At 34.2% G+C, this 18,038-nt stretch overlaps 1 protein-coding gene across 7 annotated transcripts in view; it reads left to right on the top strand.

The window, feature by feature from the left end:
* Positions 1 to 17,757, top strand: part of U2SURP (U2 snRNP associated SURP domain containing) — a 50,241-nt gene extending 32,484 nt beyond the window's left edge. For all 7 annotated transcript variants that reach the window (XM_072792423.1, XM_072792419.1, XM_072792421.1 and 4 more), the window contains 9 exons: positions 12 to 134; positions 3,126 to 3,282; positions 4,012 to 4,107; positions 4,784 to 4,850; positions 9,061 to 9,220; positions 11,969 to 12,079; positions 14,361 to 14,479; positions 15,695 to 15,871; positions 17,202 to 17,757. In XM_072792423.1, coding sequence (XP_072648524.1) covers positions 12 to 134; positions 3,126 to 3,282; positions 4,012 to 4,107; positions 4,784 to 4,850; positions 9,061 to 9,220; positions 11,969 to 12,079; positions 14,361 to 14,479; positions 15,695 to 15,871; positions 17,202 to 17,340 — 1,149 coding nt within the window. In that variant the 3' untranslated portion in view covers positions 17,341 to 17,757. The remainder of the gene's footprint in view (positions 1 to 11; positions 135 to 3,125; positions 3,283 to 4,011; positions 4,108 to 4,783; positions 4,851 to 9,060; positions 9,221 to 11,968; positions 12,080 to 14,360; positions 14,480 to 15,694; positions 15,872 to 17,201) is intronic.
* The last annotated feature ends 281 nt before the right edge of the window (positions 17,758 to 18,038 follow it).

Genomic DNA, 18,038 nt, shown 5'->3' with positions numbered 1-18,038 from the left:
TATTTATTTAGCAACGGGTAATGACCTGCTTCAGAGCATGGGAGGATTGGGCAATTTATCCAGAACCATTTTTGATCAAACTACAAAATATTTTCTTAGGACTTGTAAATATTATTGAAGAAAAGGAAACAGAGGTGGGCACTCAATGTCTTTATGTGATTATTTTAGAAATGTTTTCTGGGAATGCAGTGGGTGTGTGGTATGTTACAGATGTGAGTAGCATTTCTTTGTGAAAAATATCTACTATTTACCACTAACTTGTGGATTTTTGTTGCTGGAATTGCTGGAGCCCAGGAGATGAAATGATGTATAACAGGAATTACCTGTTTTGTGATCTTATGTGAAAACTGGGTGACTGGGTTTCTTTCCTTCAATCTTTGTGTTTTTGTTTTTTTCTTTCCTCCAATCTTTTTTTTTTTTTTTTTTTTTTTTTTTAACTATTGAAGTACAGTTGACATGCAGTGTTATGCTAGTTTCAGGTATACAGCATAGTGATTCAGCAATTCTGTACATTACTTAATGCTCACTCTGATGAGTGTAGTTACCATACAGTGTTATTATGATAGTATTATCAACTGTGTTCCTCATGCTGTACTTTTCATCTCTGTGACATTTACTTTATATAACTGGAAATTTGTACATCTTAATCTCCTTCACCTATTTTGCTTCCTTTTGGCAACCGCCAGTTCTCTGTATTTACGAGTCCCTGTGTTTTTTTGTCTGTTTTGATTTTCTAGATTCCATATATGAATGAAATTATATTGTCTTTCTCATATTTCACTTGGCATAATACTCTCTTGGTACATCTCTGTTGTCATAGCTGGCAAGAATCCATTCTTTTTGATGACAGAGTAATATGTATGTGCATGTACATCACATCTTATCCATTCATCTGTCAGTATACAGTTGGATTATTTCCATATCTTGGCTATTGTGAATAATGCTAAGAAAAAAAGTAGGAGTGTATTTTTTTTTGAATTAGTGTTTTTGTTTTCTTTGGGTAGATACCCAACAGTGGAATTATTGGGTCATATAGTATTTCTATTTTTAATTTTTTGAAAAATATCCGTGTTTCCCACAGTTGTATCAATTTACATTCTCACCAACAAATGGTACACGATGGTTCTCTTTTTTCCACATCCTTGCCGACACTTGTTATTTTTTGTCTTTGATACTAGCCATTCTAACTGGTATGAGATGGTACATCTCCTTATGGTTTTGATTTGCATTTCCCTAATGATTAATAATTTTGAGCCTCCTTTCATGTGTCTGTTGATAATCTATGTTGTCTTTTGAAAAAATATATGTTCAGGTTCTTTGCTCATTTGTTTATCAGATTATTTGCTTTATTTTGGTGTTGAGTTGTCTAAGTTCTTTATTTTGAATATTGATGCTTTATTGGGTATATTATTTGCAACCATCATCTCCCTTTGGTAGGTTGCTTCTTTGTTTTGTTAATGGTTTCCTTTTCTGTGCAAAAGCTTTTTATTTTGGTATAGTCCCAGTAGTTGATTTTTGCTTTTGTTTCCTTTCCTGAGAAGACATAGCTATAAATATGTTGCTAAGGCCAGTGCCCAAGAGATTACTGCCTGTGTTTTATGCAGTTTTATGGTTTTAGGTCTTGTATTTAGGTCTTAATCCATTTTGAGTGGACTTTTGTGTATGGTGTAAGAAAGTGGTTTGTTTTTTGTTTTGCATGTGGCTGTTTAGTTTCCCAAGCATTTATTGAAGAGACCCTCTTTTCCACATTGTATGTTCTTGCCTCCTTTGTTGTAGATTAATTGACCATATAAGTGTGGGCTTATTTCTGGGTATTTTTCTCGTACTGTTCTGTTGATCTATGTATTTATTTTTGTGCTCTCTTGTTGGTTTTGCTTTTTTTTTTTTTTTTTTAAGATTTTATTTATTTATTTTAAAGAGCAAAGAGCATGAGCGGGGCGGGGGGAGGGAGAGAAGTGGAGGAGAGGATAAGCAGACTCCCTGCCAAGCACGGAGCCTGCTGCTAGCTTCAATCCTATGACCTGAGATCACGATCTGAGCCAAAACCCAAGAGTTGGACTCCTAACTGGCTGAGCCACCAGGTGCTTCATTACTACCTTGTTTTGATTTTTATAGCTTTGTGTATCTTGAAATCTGGGATTGTGATACTTCCACCTTGTTCTTACATTGCTTTGGCTATTTGAGGTCTTTTGTGGTTCCATATTTCTGTGAAAAATGCTCTTGGCATTTTGATAGAGATTGCATTTAATCTGTAGATTATTTTGATAGTATGGACATTTTAATAATATTCATTCTTCCAGTCCATGAGTCTGGAATATCTTTTAATTGGTTTTTTTAGTCTTCAGTTTTTTCATCAGTGTTTTATAGATTTCAGAATATATCTTTTACCTCCTTGGTTAAATTTATTCCTAGGTGTGTTGTTTTCTTTGGTGCAGTTGTAAATGGGCTTGTTTTCTTAATTTCTCTATCACTTTATTAATTTGTATATAAATACAACAGATTACTGTATGTTAATTTTATGTCCTGCAACTTTGCTGCATTCATTTGTTCTGATAGGTTTTTTTTGGTGGAATCCTTAAGCTATATATAGAACAGTGTCATCTGCAAATAATGACAGTTTTATTTTTCCCTACCAATTCAGATGCCTTTTATTTATTTATTTTTTAATCTCATTGCTGGACTTGTAGTGCTGTGTTGAATAAAAGTGTTGAGAGTGGACATTCTTGTTCTATTCCTGATCTTAGAGGAAAAACTTCAGTATTTTATCATGAATATGATGTTAGCTGTAGGTTTTCATATATGGCCTTGATTAAGATATGTTCTCTTTAAACCCTATTACAGTAGGGACCTAAAGAAACAAACTTATTTATGCTCATCATTGTATGCTTGATGTCTTATATGGTACCTGGCTTTAGCAGACACTTGGTAGATACTTCATAAATAATGAAAGAATGACTGCTTCTTTGTCATACAAGAGGATAAATTATATCCTAATTATGTCCTCATATTTTACCTGGGAATATGGATATCCAGCTGGTTGGTTTGTGCTGGATTGCAAATTAATCTTGTAGCAATATGACTAGTAAGCAAAGGGGAATATTATAGCAGTTTGTATGTTTCTGTAGGATGTACCAGATGACCTTGATGGTGCCCCCATTGAGGAAGAGCTTGATGGTGCACCTCTAGAAGATGTGGATGGAATTCCTATTGATGCTACTCCCATTGATGATCTTGATGGGGTCCCTATAAAGAGTCTTGATGATGATCTTGATGGAGTGCCTTGTAAGTTCACATTTCAAACTGATGAGCTAATAAGTTGGATTCCAAAACACTTTTATATCTATGCATGCTGATAATGGAAAAAGCTTAAGGTGTCAGTCTTTAATTTTTTTCTTTTATATCTGACTTTTCAAAATTCAAATACCCTGTTATATGTTTGACTCTGCCAAGAAAAAGCTTTCTGGTTACATTTCTTTTTGGGGATAGTCAACCTCATATAGTATTAGTAAGTTTCTGTTTTGTGTTAATTGTCAGGAAAAATCTTGTGCTCAGTTTTATTTATAATCCCAGATGCTTTGTTTCATAAGTTCTCTTTTTATTCATAGTTTGTGGGTTCAGTTTTCCTAGATGTCTAGAATCATTTTTGGAAATAGGAAGTGTACACAGTCTTTAGCACATTTGAATTACATGAGAAGATTGAACAGTATAAGAATTGTATAGTTTAATAATTAGGTAGAGATAATTTTTTTACTGCCCCAACTTTTCCATTTGCTTGAAATCATACCTTGTATATTCTGAATTGACATATATGTTTTAAAAATTGGACCTTAGGTGCAGAGAATTGGATTAGTCCTAATTCTTGTTCTTAACACTAGTCCATGTGTGGCCTTATTTTATTATTATTATTATTATTATTATTTTATTTTACTTTTTATAATATAGTGAAATACACATGGACTACTAAAGTCATCCCCTAGTAGTCAGGGCTAATGGCTTATCTTTCCTTAATAGTGGATGCAGCTGAGGACTCAAAGAAGAATGAGCCTATATTTAAAGTTGCCCCATCAAAATGGGAAGCTGTAGATGAATCTGAATTGGAAGCACAAGGTGAGTAAAAGTACAATAAGTATTAAGATTTTAAAAATTGAGTATTTATAATTAATCAGTGTGTGTTTTCTTTTTGTATTTTAGAACATTTTAATCTTAGGACCCAGAGTTACTATATTTTGTCTAGTGGCTAAGTATTCATCATAGTTGCTCTTATAGTTTTCATAGATCTTTCAGTTTGGATGCTTTGAGAGTAATCAGATAAATCACTAAACACTTTTGGATTAAGGCAATTTAATAGAAAATGTAGATGGGGAAGGTATACCTCTTTGGAAATCTGCTTAGAGGTCAGTTTTGGAGAAACCAGACTTTGATCCTCCTGTGATGCTTGACTTGCTAGATGCAGTAATTTAGATCTGCCTTTCCTACTTTTGGACATGTGTCCTTAGTGTTTATAATCTGTCGTTGTTAATATTTGTAGATTCTAATTAAGTAAGTCTTACCATCCACTACAGAAATAAGAATGATAACATTACTTTCACTTCATGAATTTGAATAAAATTATAGGAGTAAGGAAAGAAATTTAGTACGGAGAAATGGCTATTCAAAGAATAGATAATTGTGGATAACTTCTGTAATATAGACTTTGAATTCTAAAGCTGGGCTTCTATGCTACTGCAAAAATGCTAATTTACCTTATGGAATTACACCCCCCTTTTTTTTTTCTTTCGTTCAGCTGTAACAACTTCTAAATGGGAGTTATTTGACCAGCATGAAGAATCAGAAGAAGAAGAAAATCAAAAGTAAGAATCTAAGTTTCGAATATACTTAGTTTCTTATTCCATATATGCTCCCTTTTTCATTAGGTATACTTGAAATAATAGTGAAGAGGAAAATTTCACTCTTAAAAAAACTTGAGAGGATCATTTTTAGTTCGTCATTGTTTATCCAATGAATAAAGAGCTTTTGGTTTCTGGTCTTGATGGATCTGGTTTCTCTTTGCTTCTGAGTTGATTTTTCTATGCTAGGTGTGTATAATCTCACAGGGTAGTTACTAAATGGTCAACTGCATTTATTTCAGATCTTTGTTAACAAGTGTTGTTTGGCTCCGCAAAAAGTGATTTTTTAAATGTGAATGGGAAAGTTATGCACTTTTTATTTGGATTGTACTTTGCTAAGAAAAACATTGCATTATGGCCATTCTGTCATTTAAATATAAACATCTCAGAAGAACTAAATAATATAACTAAAGAATAAATAAAAGGAAAAAAAAGCTTTAACATACAGAGAAATTATAATTTTGAATTTTGCTCTTTGATAATCACCCCAAGATTATTGTTTCTTTTTTAAGATTTTATTTATTTATTTATTTGAGAGAGTGAGAGAGAGCATGAGTAGAAGGAGAGGGAGAAGCAGGCTTCCCACTGAAGAGGGAGCCCAATGTGGGGCTTGATCCCAGGACCTTGGGATCATGACCTGAGCCGAAGGCAGATGCTTACCTGCTTAACCGAGTGAACCACCCAGGTGCCCCCGACCCTACCCCAAGATTGTTTTTGCATTAACATTGAATGTGATTATAGGAATACTGCTCCTGGTTTCTCCTGGCAAGTTTGTATTGGTAGATTTTAGGTAGAACTTGATACTGCTTTAAATCATTGCAGGGAACTTAATTTTATTAAATGGGAGAACAGATGAGTTCAGGAACACAAAGCAGAGGTTTCTGCTTTAAAAAAAAAAAAAAATCTTTTTTTTTTTTTTTTATGGTTCTCAAATGGAAAAGTGAACAAAGGAAAGTTTCTTTTAAGTCCCATTTGTATGGGACTTATGGATTCAGAAAATGGGTATTAGTAGCATTTAGATTGCTAAGGGAATGTGATTGATCAGCATATGTGGGAGCACAATTTGATATGTGGAGGAAACTTGGCAGCAGTGATGTTTTCTAGAAACATTGAGATGGTCAGAACAAGTCAGCAATGATTATGACAAAATACTTGCAAAATGTAGATGTGGTTTGCTGGTGAAAATACTTCTCTATGGGTGTTTAGGAGTACAGGAATTGAGACAATCGAGTTTGCTTTAAAACAGTGCTTTAACCTTTTTTAATCTCTACAATATCATTATTAACATCTTTCACCATTGTAGCATCACTGGCTTAAAATAATTATGTGCATTTATGAGATAATTATTTAATTTAAGGGGAAAGAAGGTAGAGAAGGCCATTGCAGAACTTAAGATATTTCTTCAGTTGGTTTTGTTTCTAAAGGTATTAACTTTTTTTGTATAAAGTCGGTATTTATGTTAATGTTTGGAATGTGACTGTATTTTAGTGTTGACAGAATAATCATGTTTATACAGTGAGGCCTGGATCACTGGAAATATAATTTTTATTTTGGATTTTTCTTAAGAGTTCCAAATAAATCATGATAACATAAAAATAACTTTATAAAAGTACAAAAGCAAGGAAAAGGTGTATTTTCTCATGTAGAACTTTCTGGTCCTTGAAAATTTTTTATGCCTTACTACTGTCCTCTAGTGGCTGAATCCAAAATGCCATTTTGAAACTAGTAATTCTTTTTTTATGGCAGAAAGGGAATTTAGCCCTACTATTATTTTGTAGAAAACTTCCAGATACTAATTTAATTTCATTTATAGTGAATATTGTATGGTTTTATAGACTTGAATTTCCATTTCCTTAAAAGAGTAAGATGAAGCTGTGATGAGATCTGAACCTAGAACTGGTAACTAAGAGCTAAAGTCAAAACCAATTAGAACAGACTGCTTGGGCCCTGAAAAATTAACATAGCAATTGTAAAATGAATATGTATTTTAGATTATCAAGTGTAGCTCACTTTAAAAGTAAATATGGTTAATGATTCGTGTCTTGCCATCTAGATTTTTTTCTCTGTATATGGAAAACATGTATTCTCTATTTTAAACATAAATTGTATAATACTGCACATACTATTCCAAGACTCCATTTTTCACTTAAGTGTCATGGGCATTATTCTGTGTCAATCCATAGTTAATCTCTTCTATATTTATCTGTAGTTGAAAGCATTCAGGAAAGTGTACAAAGATGTTAATTAAGGAATATTTGAATTTGAAAAAAATTTTTGAAAAATTGTAAATAACAAGCTGGAATTGGTTAATTCATTTCCGTTGCATAGATACCACAATGTAATTAATTATGTTTTATCCTTTTTGAGTGACTCTCTCCAGAATAATCCTCCAGCAAACCTCTGTATTTATACATACACATGCATATATAGTTTAACCATTTAAAAGCGTCTGAAACACTTGTAAAAAATTTATGCACCATAAAAGACAATTGTGATTAAAAAAATTAACTAAAAACTGCATTTAGGAAGTTTCTGATAAATTAATGAGAAGTGTTATAAAATATTTATTTCTAAAAAGAATATAGTTTTTAAAAGTTATTTGCTTTTACTATTTTCTTCTTTAAGCATTGTAGTAGGTGTACCTTTATGTGGTACTAATGATTTGTGGGGCTCTGAGAGTATACAGTTTGTAAAGCATTTTAGAAATGTTCTGGAAAGCATTTTAGAAATGTTACCTTTGGGTAAGAAATTACAAAGCTAGTAGCATAGTCTTCTCTTAGTACCATGTTTCTGATTCTGAATTGCCAACACTTTTTATCTGCCTTGCTTAAAATTTTCTCATCAGTGTGTGAGTTCTTTTATCAGTCTCTCAAATAATTAATTTTTTGGAAAGAATTTCTTTATAATTACTTTTACATTATTATGAATAATTTTAAATATGTACTGAAAGGATTCCTACTTTGGCAGAATGTGTTTAGTACCCAAATACCAACAAATAAGGTTCATATATTAAAGGGAAAATGGCATGTTTTCTAGGCTGTGCCAGTAATGTTAATGTCACAATATTATTTGTAAAAGGAATTTTGTTTGCATATACATGAATATTCTGAGTTTATGTGTGAATGACTTGTTTTGCACAGATTTGACATATGTACACACCAAAGCCCTGTACCAGAGCATACAACTTTTTTAAAAAAGATTTTATTTATTTATTCATGAGAGATTGAGAGAGAGAGAGAGAGAGAGGCAGAGACACAGGCAGAGGGAGAAGCAGGCTCCATGCAGGGAGCCCGACGTGGGACTCAATCCTGGGACTCCAGGATCACGCCCTGGGCTGAAGGCAGGCACTAAACCGTTGAGCCACCCAGGGATCCCACAACTTTTTTTTTTTTTTTTTTGGGAGTGTCTTCATTTATGTTTCAGGAACATTTTTTCAATCCTAGTCTAGCAATGAAGTCCACCAACTTTGCACACAGTTGCTTGCCCGTTTCCACTATACTGCTTCTGGAGGGATAGCAGATTTTTTCTTCTTTGTATCCTTACTCATGGTAATCACTTAGTTTTTCGTTTTCTTCTTATCTGATGTACAACCAGTACAATTTTCAGAATCAACTCTGTTATGAGTACTAATGTATGATAATATTTAAAATTTGTACATTGCTTTATTCCTGGGGTTATGTGCTAATTTAATTAGATAAGGTCTTTACATGCTACCTTGTTTCATAGTTAACTGTATGATACAAACTCATGTATTTTCTAGTGTGTGGCTCTGCTGAAGAAAGAGTAATAAATATGTTTGGCTTTTTTAACGATAAACTTCCTGAAATTGAACTGGAAAAGTATGGGGAATCATTGTCTAATATTCGTTTCACTTAACACTGTAAGGAAAGTTTGTTGCTGAATGAAAGGCACACAGATAACATCAACATACACAGAATTCTTTTAAGTGATTATGTTGAAGTTTAGACTTTTTAGTGGAAGAAACATAAGAGTTTTACGAAAATTGCTTGTTATTTGGTAAAATACTTTATGGAAATGTTTTAGTGATGAATTGGACTCTTCTGTTTTGTTAATATTATTTATGGTCTAAGGCAGTAAAATATAAAAAAGCCAGACTGTAAAATGTAACATTTTTTCTGCCTTGACATACAATATCTTCTGCTTATTTCCAAAGTCAAGAAGAAGAAAGTGAAGATGAAGAAGATACTCAAAGTTCCAAATCAGAAGAACATCATTTGTACTCTAACCCAATCAAAGAAGAAATGACTGAGTCCAAGTTTTCTAAGTACTCTGAAATGAGCGAGGAAAAAAGAGCTAAACTTCGTGAAATTGAGGTTAGTATTGCAGTGAAGTTGAAACTATACTTCACTGGTCTTCTGTCACTTTTCCACTGACCTAAGTTCCCCTCTTGGCATCATTCCTTTGCATGCTGTGTTCTCTCTGCTTAGAAATCTTTATACCAGCTGACTTCTAATAGGCCTTTTAGTTTAAGCATCCCTTCTCTCCTGCTATCCTTCTTTTACACTTCTGCATTTGCTTACCTCTTTTTACTTTCTCTTGTGATTTTACATGTATTGTGGCTTGTGTTTTATTTCTCTGTTCTTAGCTTGCTTGTTTAAGGTCTTCTTCCCTACTAGGCTGTGATTTACAGGAGGAAAGGGCCATGTCTGTTGTCTGTTCATCATCATTAATACAGTATCTGGCACATAGGAGATCCTCTGAAGATACTAATTCTTCTAATGAATAGATTACATTTGGCAATATGAAGTCCCATTACATTTGAGTGTACATAGTATGTAACAAGGAAAAGTAAGATATTTTCTGGCACATTCAAATTATGTGTACATTTTATGACAGTGGGTCCATTTTAAGTGCCTGCATCCTTTTGTGATGGGGAGAGTGAGCATTAAGTGGGACTTAACAGTAAGAAGGGGAAAACTTATGGGAATGAGTCCAAACTATCTCAAGCAGATTTTTCCCTCCCTCAATCCCCTCTTCTTTTTCAGTGCCTTTTTTTTATTACCAAAAATAGTCAGACATATCAGGAAAGGCTGTTGTAATGGGAACCTTCCTCATTCCTTGCCCCAAGGAGAAACATTCCTGATAAATGTTGGTATAGATAGCAGTCAGCCAGTCTCAAAAGTGTATATGAGAGTGTATTTTAGGTCTTTATCTGTTAATTTAATTAACAGTATTTTGCATGCCTATTATGTGTCAGGATTCTTCCTCTTACTACTTTATAATATCTACCATAGTAGTTACCATATTTCCAGTTCTCTAATCACTGTTGGGCTGTTACAGGTTTTTGCCCAACTCTTTCTTGGATATCACCAAGCCAGAATGTTAACAGGGAAAGTATTTTTTTTCTTTTAAGATTTTATTTATTCATGAGAGACATGGAGAGAAAGAGAGAGAGAGAGGCAGAGACATAGGCAGAGGGAGAAGCAGGCTTCCTTCAGTGAGCCCAATGCGGGACTCAATCCCAGGACCCCCGGGATCACATCCTGAGCCAAAGGCAGATGCTCAACTGCTGAGCCACCCAGGCGTTTCTAAAAATATTTTCTTGATAATGAAGTTACCCCTTTTAAATGCCAAAACAGACTGTTGGATAGTTTTTAAATGTTACGTTTCCTTATTGGCTTAACGAGAAGAAAACCACATAATTTGGCTTTTTGGTAACTTAGATGGTTTTTGTGAACATTATTATTTCCACACTGTATCTATATATGTGAGAGAGAGAGAGAGAGAGAGATACGCATCTACATACACACATTTCCATACTTCCTGTGCTCCTTAATAATCTGGCCTCTCCATTGTTACTCAGTGCTTGTTTCTCTTGTTCTTTTAGTGCCTACCTCTCACAACTTACTACCCTTTTGAGATTTAGATGGTCAACCAAATCCCTAATTTTCAAACCTAGGTCTTGGTTTCATTTTGAATTTTTTTTTTTTTTTTTAAGATTTTGTGTATTTTTTTGAAAGAGAGAATGAGCAGGGAGAGCAGCAGAGAGAGAGGGTAAAGCAGACTCCCAGCTGAGCAGGGATGTGCAGGGCTCGATCCCAGGGTCCTGGGATCATGACCTGAGCTTAGGTAGACGCTTAACCAGCTGAGCTACCCAGGCACCCCTTGGCTTCATTTTAGAGTTACCTAATTTTTCTCCATTGTTTACTCTGAGATTTAGTTGTGTGGAATAAAGATTCACTACTGGTGGCAAATGTGAACTAGAACTCAGGGCTCATGAGATTCATTCCTGTACTCTTTCTGCCCCTATATTTGATCCAGGATCCATGTGCTCTCCACCTCTGCCTCCAGCATCCTCTTAAGTTCTTGTTCTTAGTCCTTCTATGTCCTTCCTTAGTTCAATAAGGAATATATATGTGTGTGTGTGTGTGTGTGTGTATATATGTATATATGTATATACACATATATATAAAGTCATTGTTATAATGTTTGTTGTCATATTACTGTATATTATTACAGCATATTGTATACTGTAGTTTTTCTTTTGAAAGCTCTTCTATAAATATATTGTAATAAAAATGTCTATAGTTGAACATTGATTGCCCTGTATTATAAACAGTGAAACCTTTAAACTCTGCAGCTCTGTATTTGGTCCTACGTGAACTGTAAAGAATGCTGCTTTAAAAAAATTATTTATCTTCTTGTGTTCTGCCTGCTGTCCTGTTTTGTTGGAGGTGTGCTTGCATTTAGCAACCTTGCCTTTCACATTTGGGGAGCCATATAGCAAATTCATTATCATTGTGTTGAGAATAATAAGTAGGTTCTTAAGGGCATGAGCTACAGTTCGTGGGTTTTTGAGTCATCTCATGTGACTGTGCAGATAGCATGTGGGCCCATGTCTGATCACTTGGATCTGCATAGTTGGGCTCATCTAGCAAGTGGCCCTCCCATGAGGGAGCTTTATGTTGACTGAGTCCTAATTAGTTACTACTTTGCTGTGTTTATAATTTTCTTTTTTAAAACATTTATTTCAAAGAAAAAAAATTTTTTAAAGGAGCAAAGCACTGCTTGAAAAGCTACAGTGATGAAAATATTTATTTTTAAAATGTCTTATTTCACAGCTTAAAGTTATGAAGTTTCAGGATGAATTGGAATCTGGAAAAAGACCCAAAAAACCAGGCCAGAGCTTTCAGGAGCAAGTAGAACACTACAGAGATAAACTTCTTCAACGAGTAAGGAATAATAATGCATTTTCCAAAGATACTTGTTTGACTATCTACAATATTGGTATATTGGTATACTTAAGGAAAAGTATATCTCATTACATCCTTTGATGTGTAAAATGCTGAATACTGGTAGACAATTAGGAACATTTGAAATTTGATATTTTACTATTATTCCAACTTAGAAAAGGGTCTTAGAGCAACAGCACACAGTTTTATTCTGGATATACTACCTGAGGACTAGAAAATCTGCTAAAAGCATGCTTTCAGAATTAAAAGGCCTGATATGAAGCATCAGCATTTGTTGTGACGGTAAAACACCAGCAGCCTTCAGAAGTGGCACAAAGACAAAGATGGAGTTAATTTAGGAAGCTCTATTAGGACTCTTTTTCCATTGTTTCTGAAGAAGGACACCAAGTGGTAGAAATACCTCATCAGTGAATTTTAAGCCTCGTATTCTTTATGCATAAAAAATATGTAGCGATATACAGAGAATTTTAAAACAAGGAAGCCCACATATTAATTGTTGGAAGAATCCAGGAATTTTATTGGGACTGCTCTTAATTTTTATCTGTATCTTGACTGTCATTACAAAGAAAACTACATAGAGAAAGAACAACAAGCTAGAACAAAACTTAGAATCACTAAAGCTATTAACAGCGAACTGGTGATGGGAGCAGTATGGTAAAAGACCTTAAGCGCTGTGCAGCGCCATTGCTGGTGCAGCCCTTTGTTGTGTACTCCTAGACAAGGCACTGAGCCTGTATTTCACTGTGAAACTAAGTTGATAGTCTCAATTTTGCAGGAGTGTGAGATAATAGCTACTATTACTCTTTTATTGGATTAAATTGTTTAAAATATTTCACGTATTTTAACTAGTTTAATTCCTATAAATTTATTAAACAGGAAAATATATCCAGATCACTAGAGGAAGACAGTGTCCTCTATATTACTCTTTAATTCTGTACTCTGTGTTTTATTTCAAAAAAAGAAAATGAGATTTTTTTAAAAGATAGATCTGTACTCCATGAGTCCCTTTGGAATTGGTGGCAGGTATTTGATCTGCATGGAGGACTACACCTTGAGATACTTACTGATCCTGATGGTGGTAATGCATGTATTATCATTTTAATCTCTTTGCATTCCACAATTGTAACTGGAGAGGAGGATGTGTTTCTTGAAGGTATACACCAGAGGTCAGCAGACTCATCACCACACAGGCCATCACCTCATTTTAAATGAGCTTAATGGAACACAGCCATGCCCCTTCACTTATGTATTATCGATAGTGGCTTTTGGCCTATTGTGACAGAGGTGAATCTTGGAACAGACTGAATGTGGTCCACAGAGCAGAAAATATTTACTGTATAGTTCTTAACAAAAAATATTTGCAGCTTCTGGGATAGGCTTTTTATCAGCTACCAGATAGCTTTCTTGATGCATACAAATCTTAGAGAAATTAAATTCCTGTTTATGAAGAACTAAGTTGGCTTTGTGAGTTCATTTGCTGTAGCTACTCCCTTAATTATATTATTAACAAATAATTTCAAGTGAGGAGTGGCAATTGTAGCAGTGGGAGTAGGCAGGTAGGTCATCTTTCTGGTTTATATAATTGTATAATCATGTGGTCAGTACTTTTATAAATTAGGATTTAAAATTTCCAATAAAAATGGTAGTTGTTACTAATGAGATCTTCTGATGGATGATTAATGTGACTATTTTTCCTATTCAGTCTATTGCTTTGGAGAGAACTCTCTTTTGATTAAATCAGCGTGCTATAGAATCGCTGCTTACTGACTGTTCTATTGTAGTCTAAGATAGAAAGGTCAATGTATTGTTGGCTTTTTCGTTTTTTCTTTTGTTATTTTAGTGGAAGGACAGAGTTAGTAGTTAAGAGTCCTGGCCCTACAGCTTGGACTCAAATCCTGACTACACCGTCCAGTGTGACTATGAACATGGTACTTAATCTTCCTGAGTCTCATTTTTAATCTCTTGAATGAGGATAATAGTAATATTTCTAAAGATGTTTTGAAGTATTACATGAAATGGTATATAGAAAATTGTTTAGTAATTATTTGGTCTATGATAGGGATTCAACAACTGTTTAGCTGCTGTCACTGGTATTATCACTCAGTATAAGTAGAAGAAATAACTAGTTTTCCTGGAAGAGTAGGTATTTTTAAAACAATGTTATTATACCTTTAGTAGTGATTTAAAAAGTAGTTAAAATATTATTGCATAAATAATTGGTATTTTTTTAATGACTAAATATTCTTTCTTTAAAAAACAGGAGAAAGAGAAAGAATTAGAAAGAGAACGAGAAAGGGATAAAAAGGATAAAGAAAAATTGGAATCTCGATCCAAAGACAAGAAAGAAAAAGATGAATGTACTCCAACAAGGAAAGAAAGGTATACATTTCTCATTTAATACTTACACTGCTTTCAAGTTTTGAAATGATGTTTAATTTTGTAATCTTTTCATCCCTGATGCCAACAAACTGGAAAAGTATTTTTTCATGATAAACATGTTGGGCTCCTGCCTGTGAGAGGCGGAATTAACTGAGAAATGGGACAGTTAGTTGGCACTTTGTTAATTGGGACATCATCCCATTACATGGTTCGTATGGTACCTTAGCCTTAGTTAAGTGCAAGAATTCAGTTACCATATTAGATATCAAACCTAAGGTTTAAATAACTAAACAGGCTTGCTACATCCTCCTTGTTGCTCCAGTATAAGCTTTTCTTCTGTGCTGAGGCTGCTGCCTTTGTAACCTTGAGTCTCCCAATCCTGTCTAAAAGCAGTTTGTGTACATAAGCCATAGGGACTCGCTCCTCACTTTAAGTCTTCATTCTAATCAAAATTGTTTCTCTTTTAGTTTTTATTTTCACATTTCTTAAATATCTCATTTAATAGAGAGAATTGCTTTAGTTAACTGAGATTTTCCTAATAACCAAGTGAATGCAAATAAATTCTGGCTTAGTTACTCTACAGGTAATTACAAATAACATAGGTATACTAATTGGTTAAATGCTAAATTACCACTTGTTTGTTTTTTATATTTATTATTTTGTTATACTGTGAGATTTATAGAAAAGTTGCAAGGATAGTATAAATAATTCCTAGATATCCTTCACCCACATTCTCCAAATGTTGAAATATTTCTACTTCTGCTTAATTTTACCCCCTTCTTTTTCCCTCTTCCCAACCATTTAAGAGTAACTTGCCAAATGATGCGCTGTTTTCTTATATAACCACAATAAAAGTTAGAGATTGGAGGGTTAACCTTAAGAAAACACTGTTATCTAACCAGAGACCTTAATGAAATTTTATCTATTGTCCCAGTCTTCTAGCTAAAGAATATCCAATTAGTTGAATCCAGTTTTTGTTTTGGTCAACCTATCTTTAAGACTTTCTTGTTCTTTATAAAGGGCTTTGAATGTTGTTGTATATAACATTAACAAGGCTAATGAATGTTGTTGGATATAACATTAATAACATTAACAAGGTTAATGAAAATAAAATTAGTGTAAACTGATAGGAATTAATAGCTAATTTAGTAGAAGGAAAATGAATACCTGATCCTTTGCTCACTTATGGAATATTTTGGGGGCTTTGTTTCATAGGAAGAGGCGACACAGCACATCCCCTAGCCCATCTCGCAGTAGCAGTGGTAGACGAGTGAAATCCCCTTCACCCAAATCGGAGCGATCAGAGCGTTCAGAAAGATCTCATAAAGAGAGCTCACGGTCCAGGTCATCTCACAAAGATTCTCCTAGAGATGTTAGCAAAAAGGCCAAAAGGTAAATGCAAGTTATTTTTTTGTAATATTTCAAATGCCAGTTTCGTTGTCATTGTACCAGTTTTTGAAAATAATTTGGCTGGCAGCCATTTTTTAAGGGCTTTAGAAAACCAGAGAAGTATACTTTCATTTTAGATTATTCCTTCCCACCTCCCTACCCTAGTCTTCTCATGACTAAAGCACAAGGCGGCTTCCAACAAGTAAAGACCAGCCAAGAATTTTAAACATTATATCCAGTGTTTTATGTGGACTAGATATAGCTGCTTTTACTTTTCATTCTGTTCCTCAGTTTCTATAGAATATTCTTTGATTTTTGTCAAGGCTGAGAGAAAGATAACATTACTCTCTTCCTCCTGCCCCTGCATCTTATTAGCAGGTTCTTGGGTAGAGACTTGTGGAAATAAATACCATTCTTCAGTGGGTAATTTAGTGTTATATACTTTTTTCCTTATAGTTCCAGAAAAATGGTTAAGAAATGTTTTATTCATTTGGTGTTATATAGTGGAATTTTCCTGAGAACTAAAACTGCTTTGTATCCTAAAAATTTATTTTTGTGAGCATTTCTAATAAAATTTTTATAAAATAAATTTTTCCTTTTCTTATGGCATTTGTTTTGGTAATGTTCATGAGCTGTACTTTACAGAATTATGGTATCTTAAATGATTGCTTTGAATGATATGCAATAGTCGGTGTTTTTTCCTTCAAGATAGGCTGCAGTGCTGCTGTGTTTTAAAAATTTTGTGAATGATCTTAGATGCCATTTTGAACTTTATCTTGTAGATTTAGAGGTTCAGACTTTGGGGCATATTGGTAACCTGGGGAGCTTATTAAAAATGCAAATTCCCAGTCCTTACCTCTTGGGATTTTGATTAAATAGAGCAGTGGTAGGTCTCAGGAATCTGTCTTTTTTTTTTTTTTCAAAAAATTAATTAATTAATTAATTAATTAATTAATTATAGTCACACACAGAGAGAGAGAGGCAGAGACACAGGCAGAGGGAGAAGCAGGCTCCATGCACCGGGAGCCCGATGTGGGATTCGATCCCGGGTCTCCAGGATCGCGCCCTGGGCCAAAGGCAGGCGCCAAACCGCTGCGCCACCCAGGGATCCCCAGGAATCTGTCTTTTTAAGCAAGCACACTACTAATCATTGATGCAGTGCACAGGTGGTACAAAATTGTGTGTGTGTAAAGTAGGCAAAGTATAAATTCAGAAAGTTTACAACCTTTTTTATTTCTGACTTTCATTGCGCTCTCTTAAAGATCATTTTAGATAATTAAAGGATAGTCCATTTTGATTATATGACTTTGATAAATTGTTTTTGTTTCCTCAGATCACCATCTGGCTCGAGGACACCTAAAAGGTCTAGGCGATCACGGTCTAGATCCCCTAAAAAGTCAGGGAAGAAATCCAGATCCCAGTCCCGATCTCCACACAGGTCTCATAAAAAGTCAAAGAAAAACAAACACTGACATAAATTTTTAAGATGCTGTCACTTATTGGAAATGCAGTTTTGTTTTGTGCCTGAATGGTCTGTTTTTTTTTTTTTTTTTTTAAAAAAAACAACAAAAAATCAAATGAAAGAGCATTCCTGGATTTTTTGTTTATTTGTTTGTGAATGCATGTGTAAACTCATGAGTAACTGCATCTGTAGACCTGTCATTGTTTTATATTGTATAAATTACTTTCGTTGTGGCTGTTTCTCAAGATGAAATTTTTATTGTGCTAATGAATTTCATCAGAAATGTGTATAATGGATCTGCTGGCAGTAGTAGTATTTTGTTTTAGGATGTTGTGACTTAGCAAAAATAATACAGATGTCTTCCCCCCTTTTGTAGCTTTGACAATTTGAATTAGATTTCAAATAAAATCTGAACAGAAAACTATAATGTTGTTTTTTTGCCCTATTGGTGACATCAAGTCCCTTAAAGTCCTACCAAGTGAGTTCAGCACTTCTGTTGTGTTTCTTATACTTAATGCACTTTATAAGCTCCATTGTTCAAGTAGCTAAAGTTTTATATTTACCAAGATGACTATCAAAATTAAGGGACCTGAGACTCCTATTAGGTAGGGTTGCCAACCAACTTTTTCAATGAGGTTATCTTGGGTAATAGTAGTACCCAGAGATCAAAAGACTAGGGAAAGGTGTCATGGTCTTTTTTGTTAATGG

This window comes from Canis lupus, chromosome 22 (genome assembly GCF_048164855.1).
Source record: "Canis lupus baileyi chromosome 22, mCanLup2.hap1, whole genome shotgun sequence".
NCBI lineage: Eukaryota > Metazoa > Chordata > Mammalia > Carnivora > Canidae > Canis > Canis lupus.
This window is presented reverse-complemented; position numbering and strand designations above follow the sequence as displayed.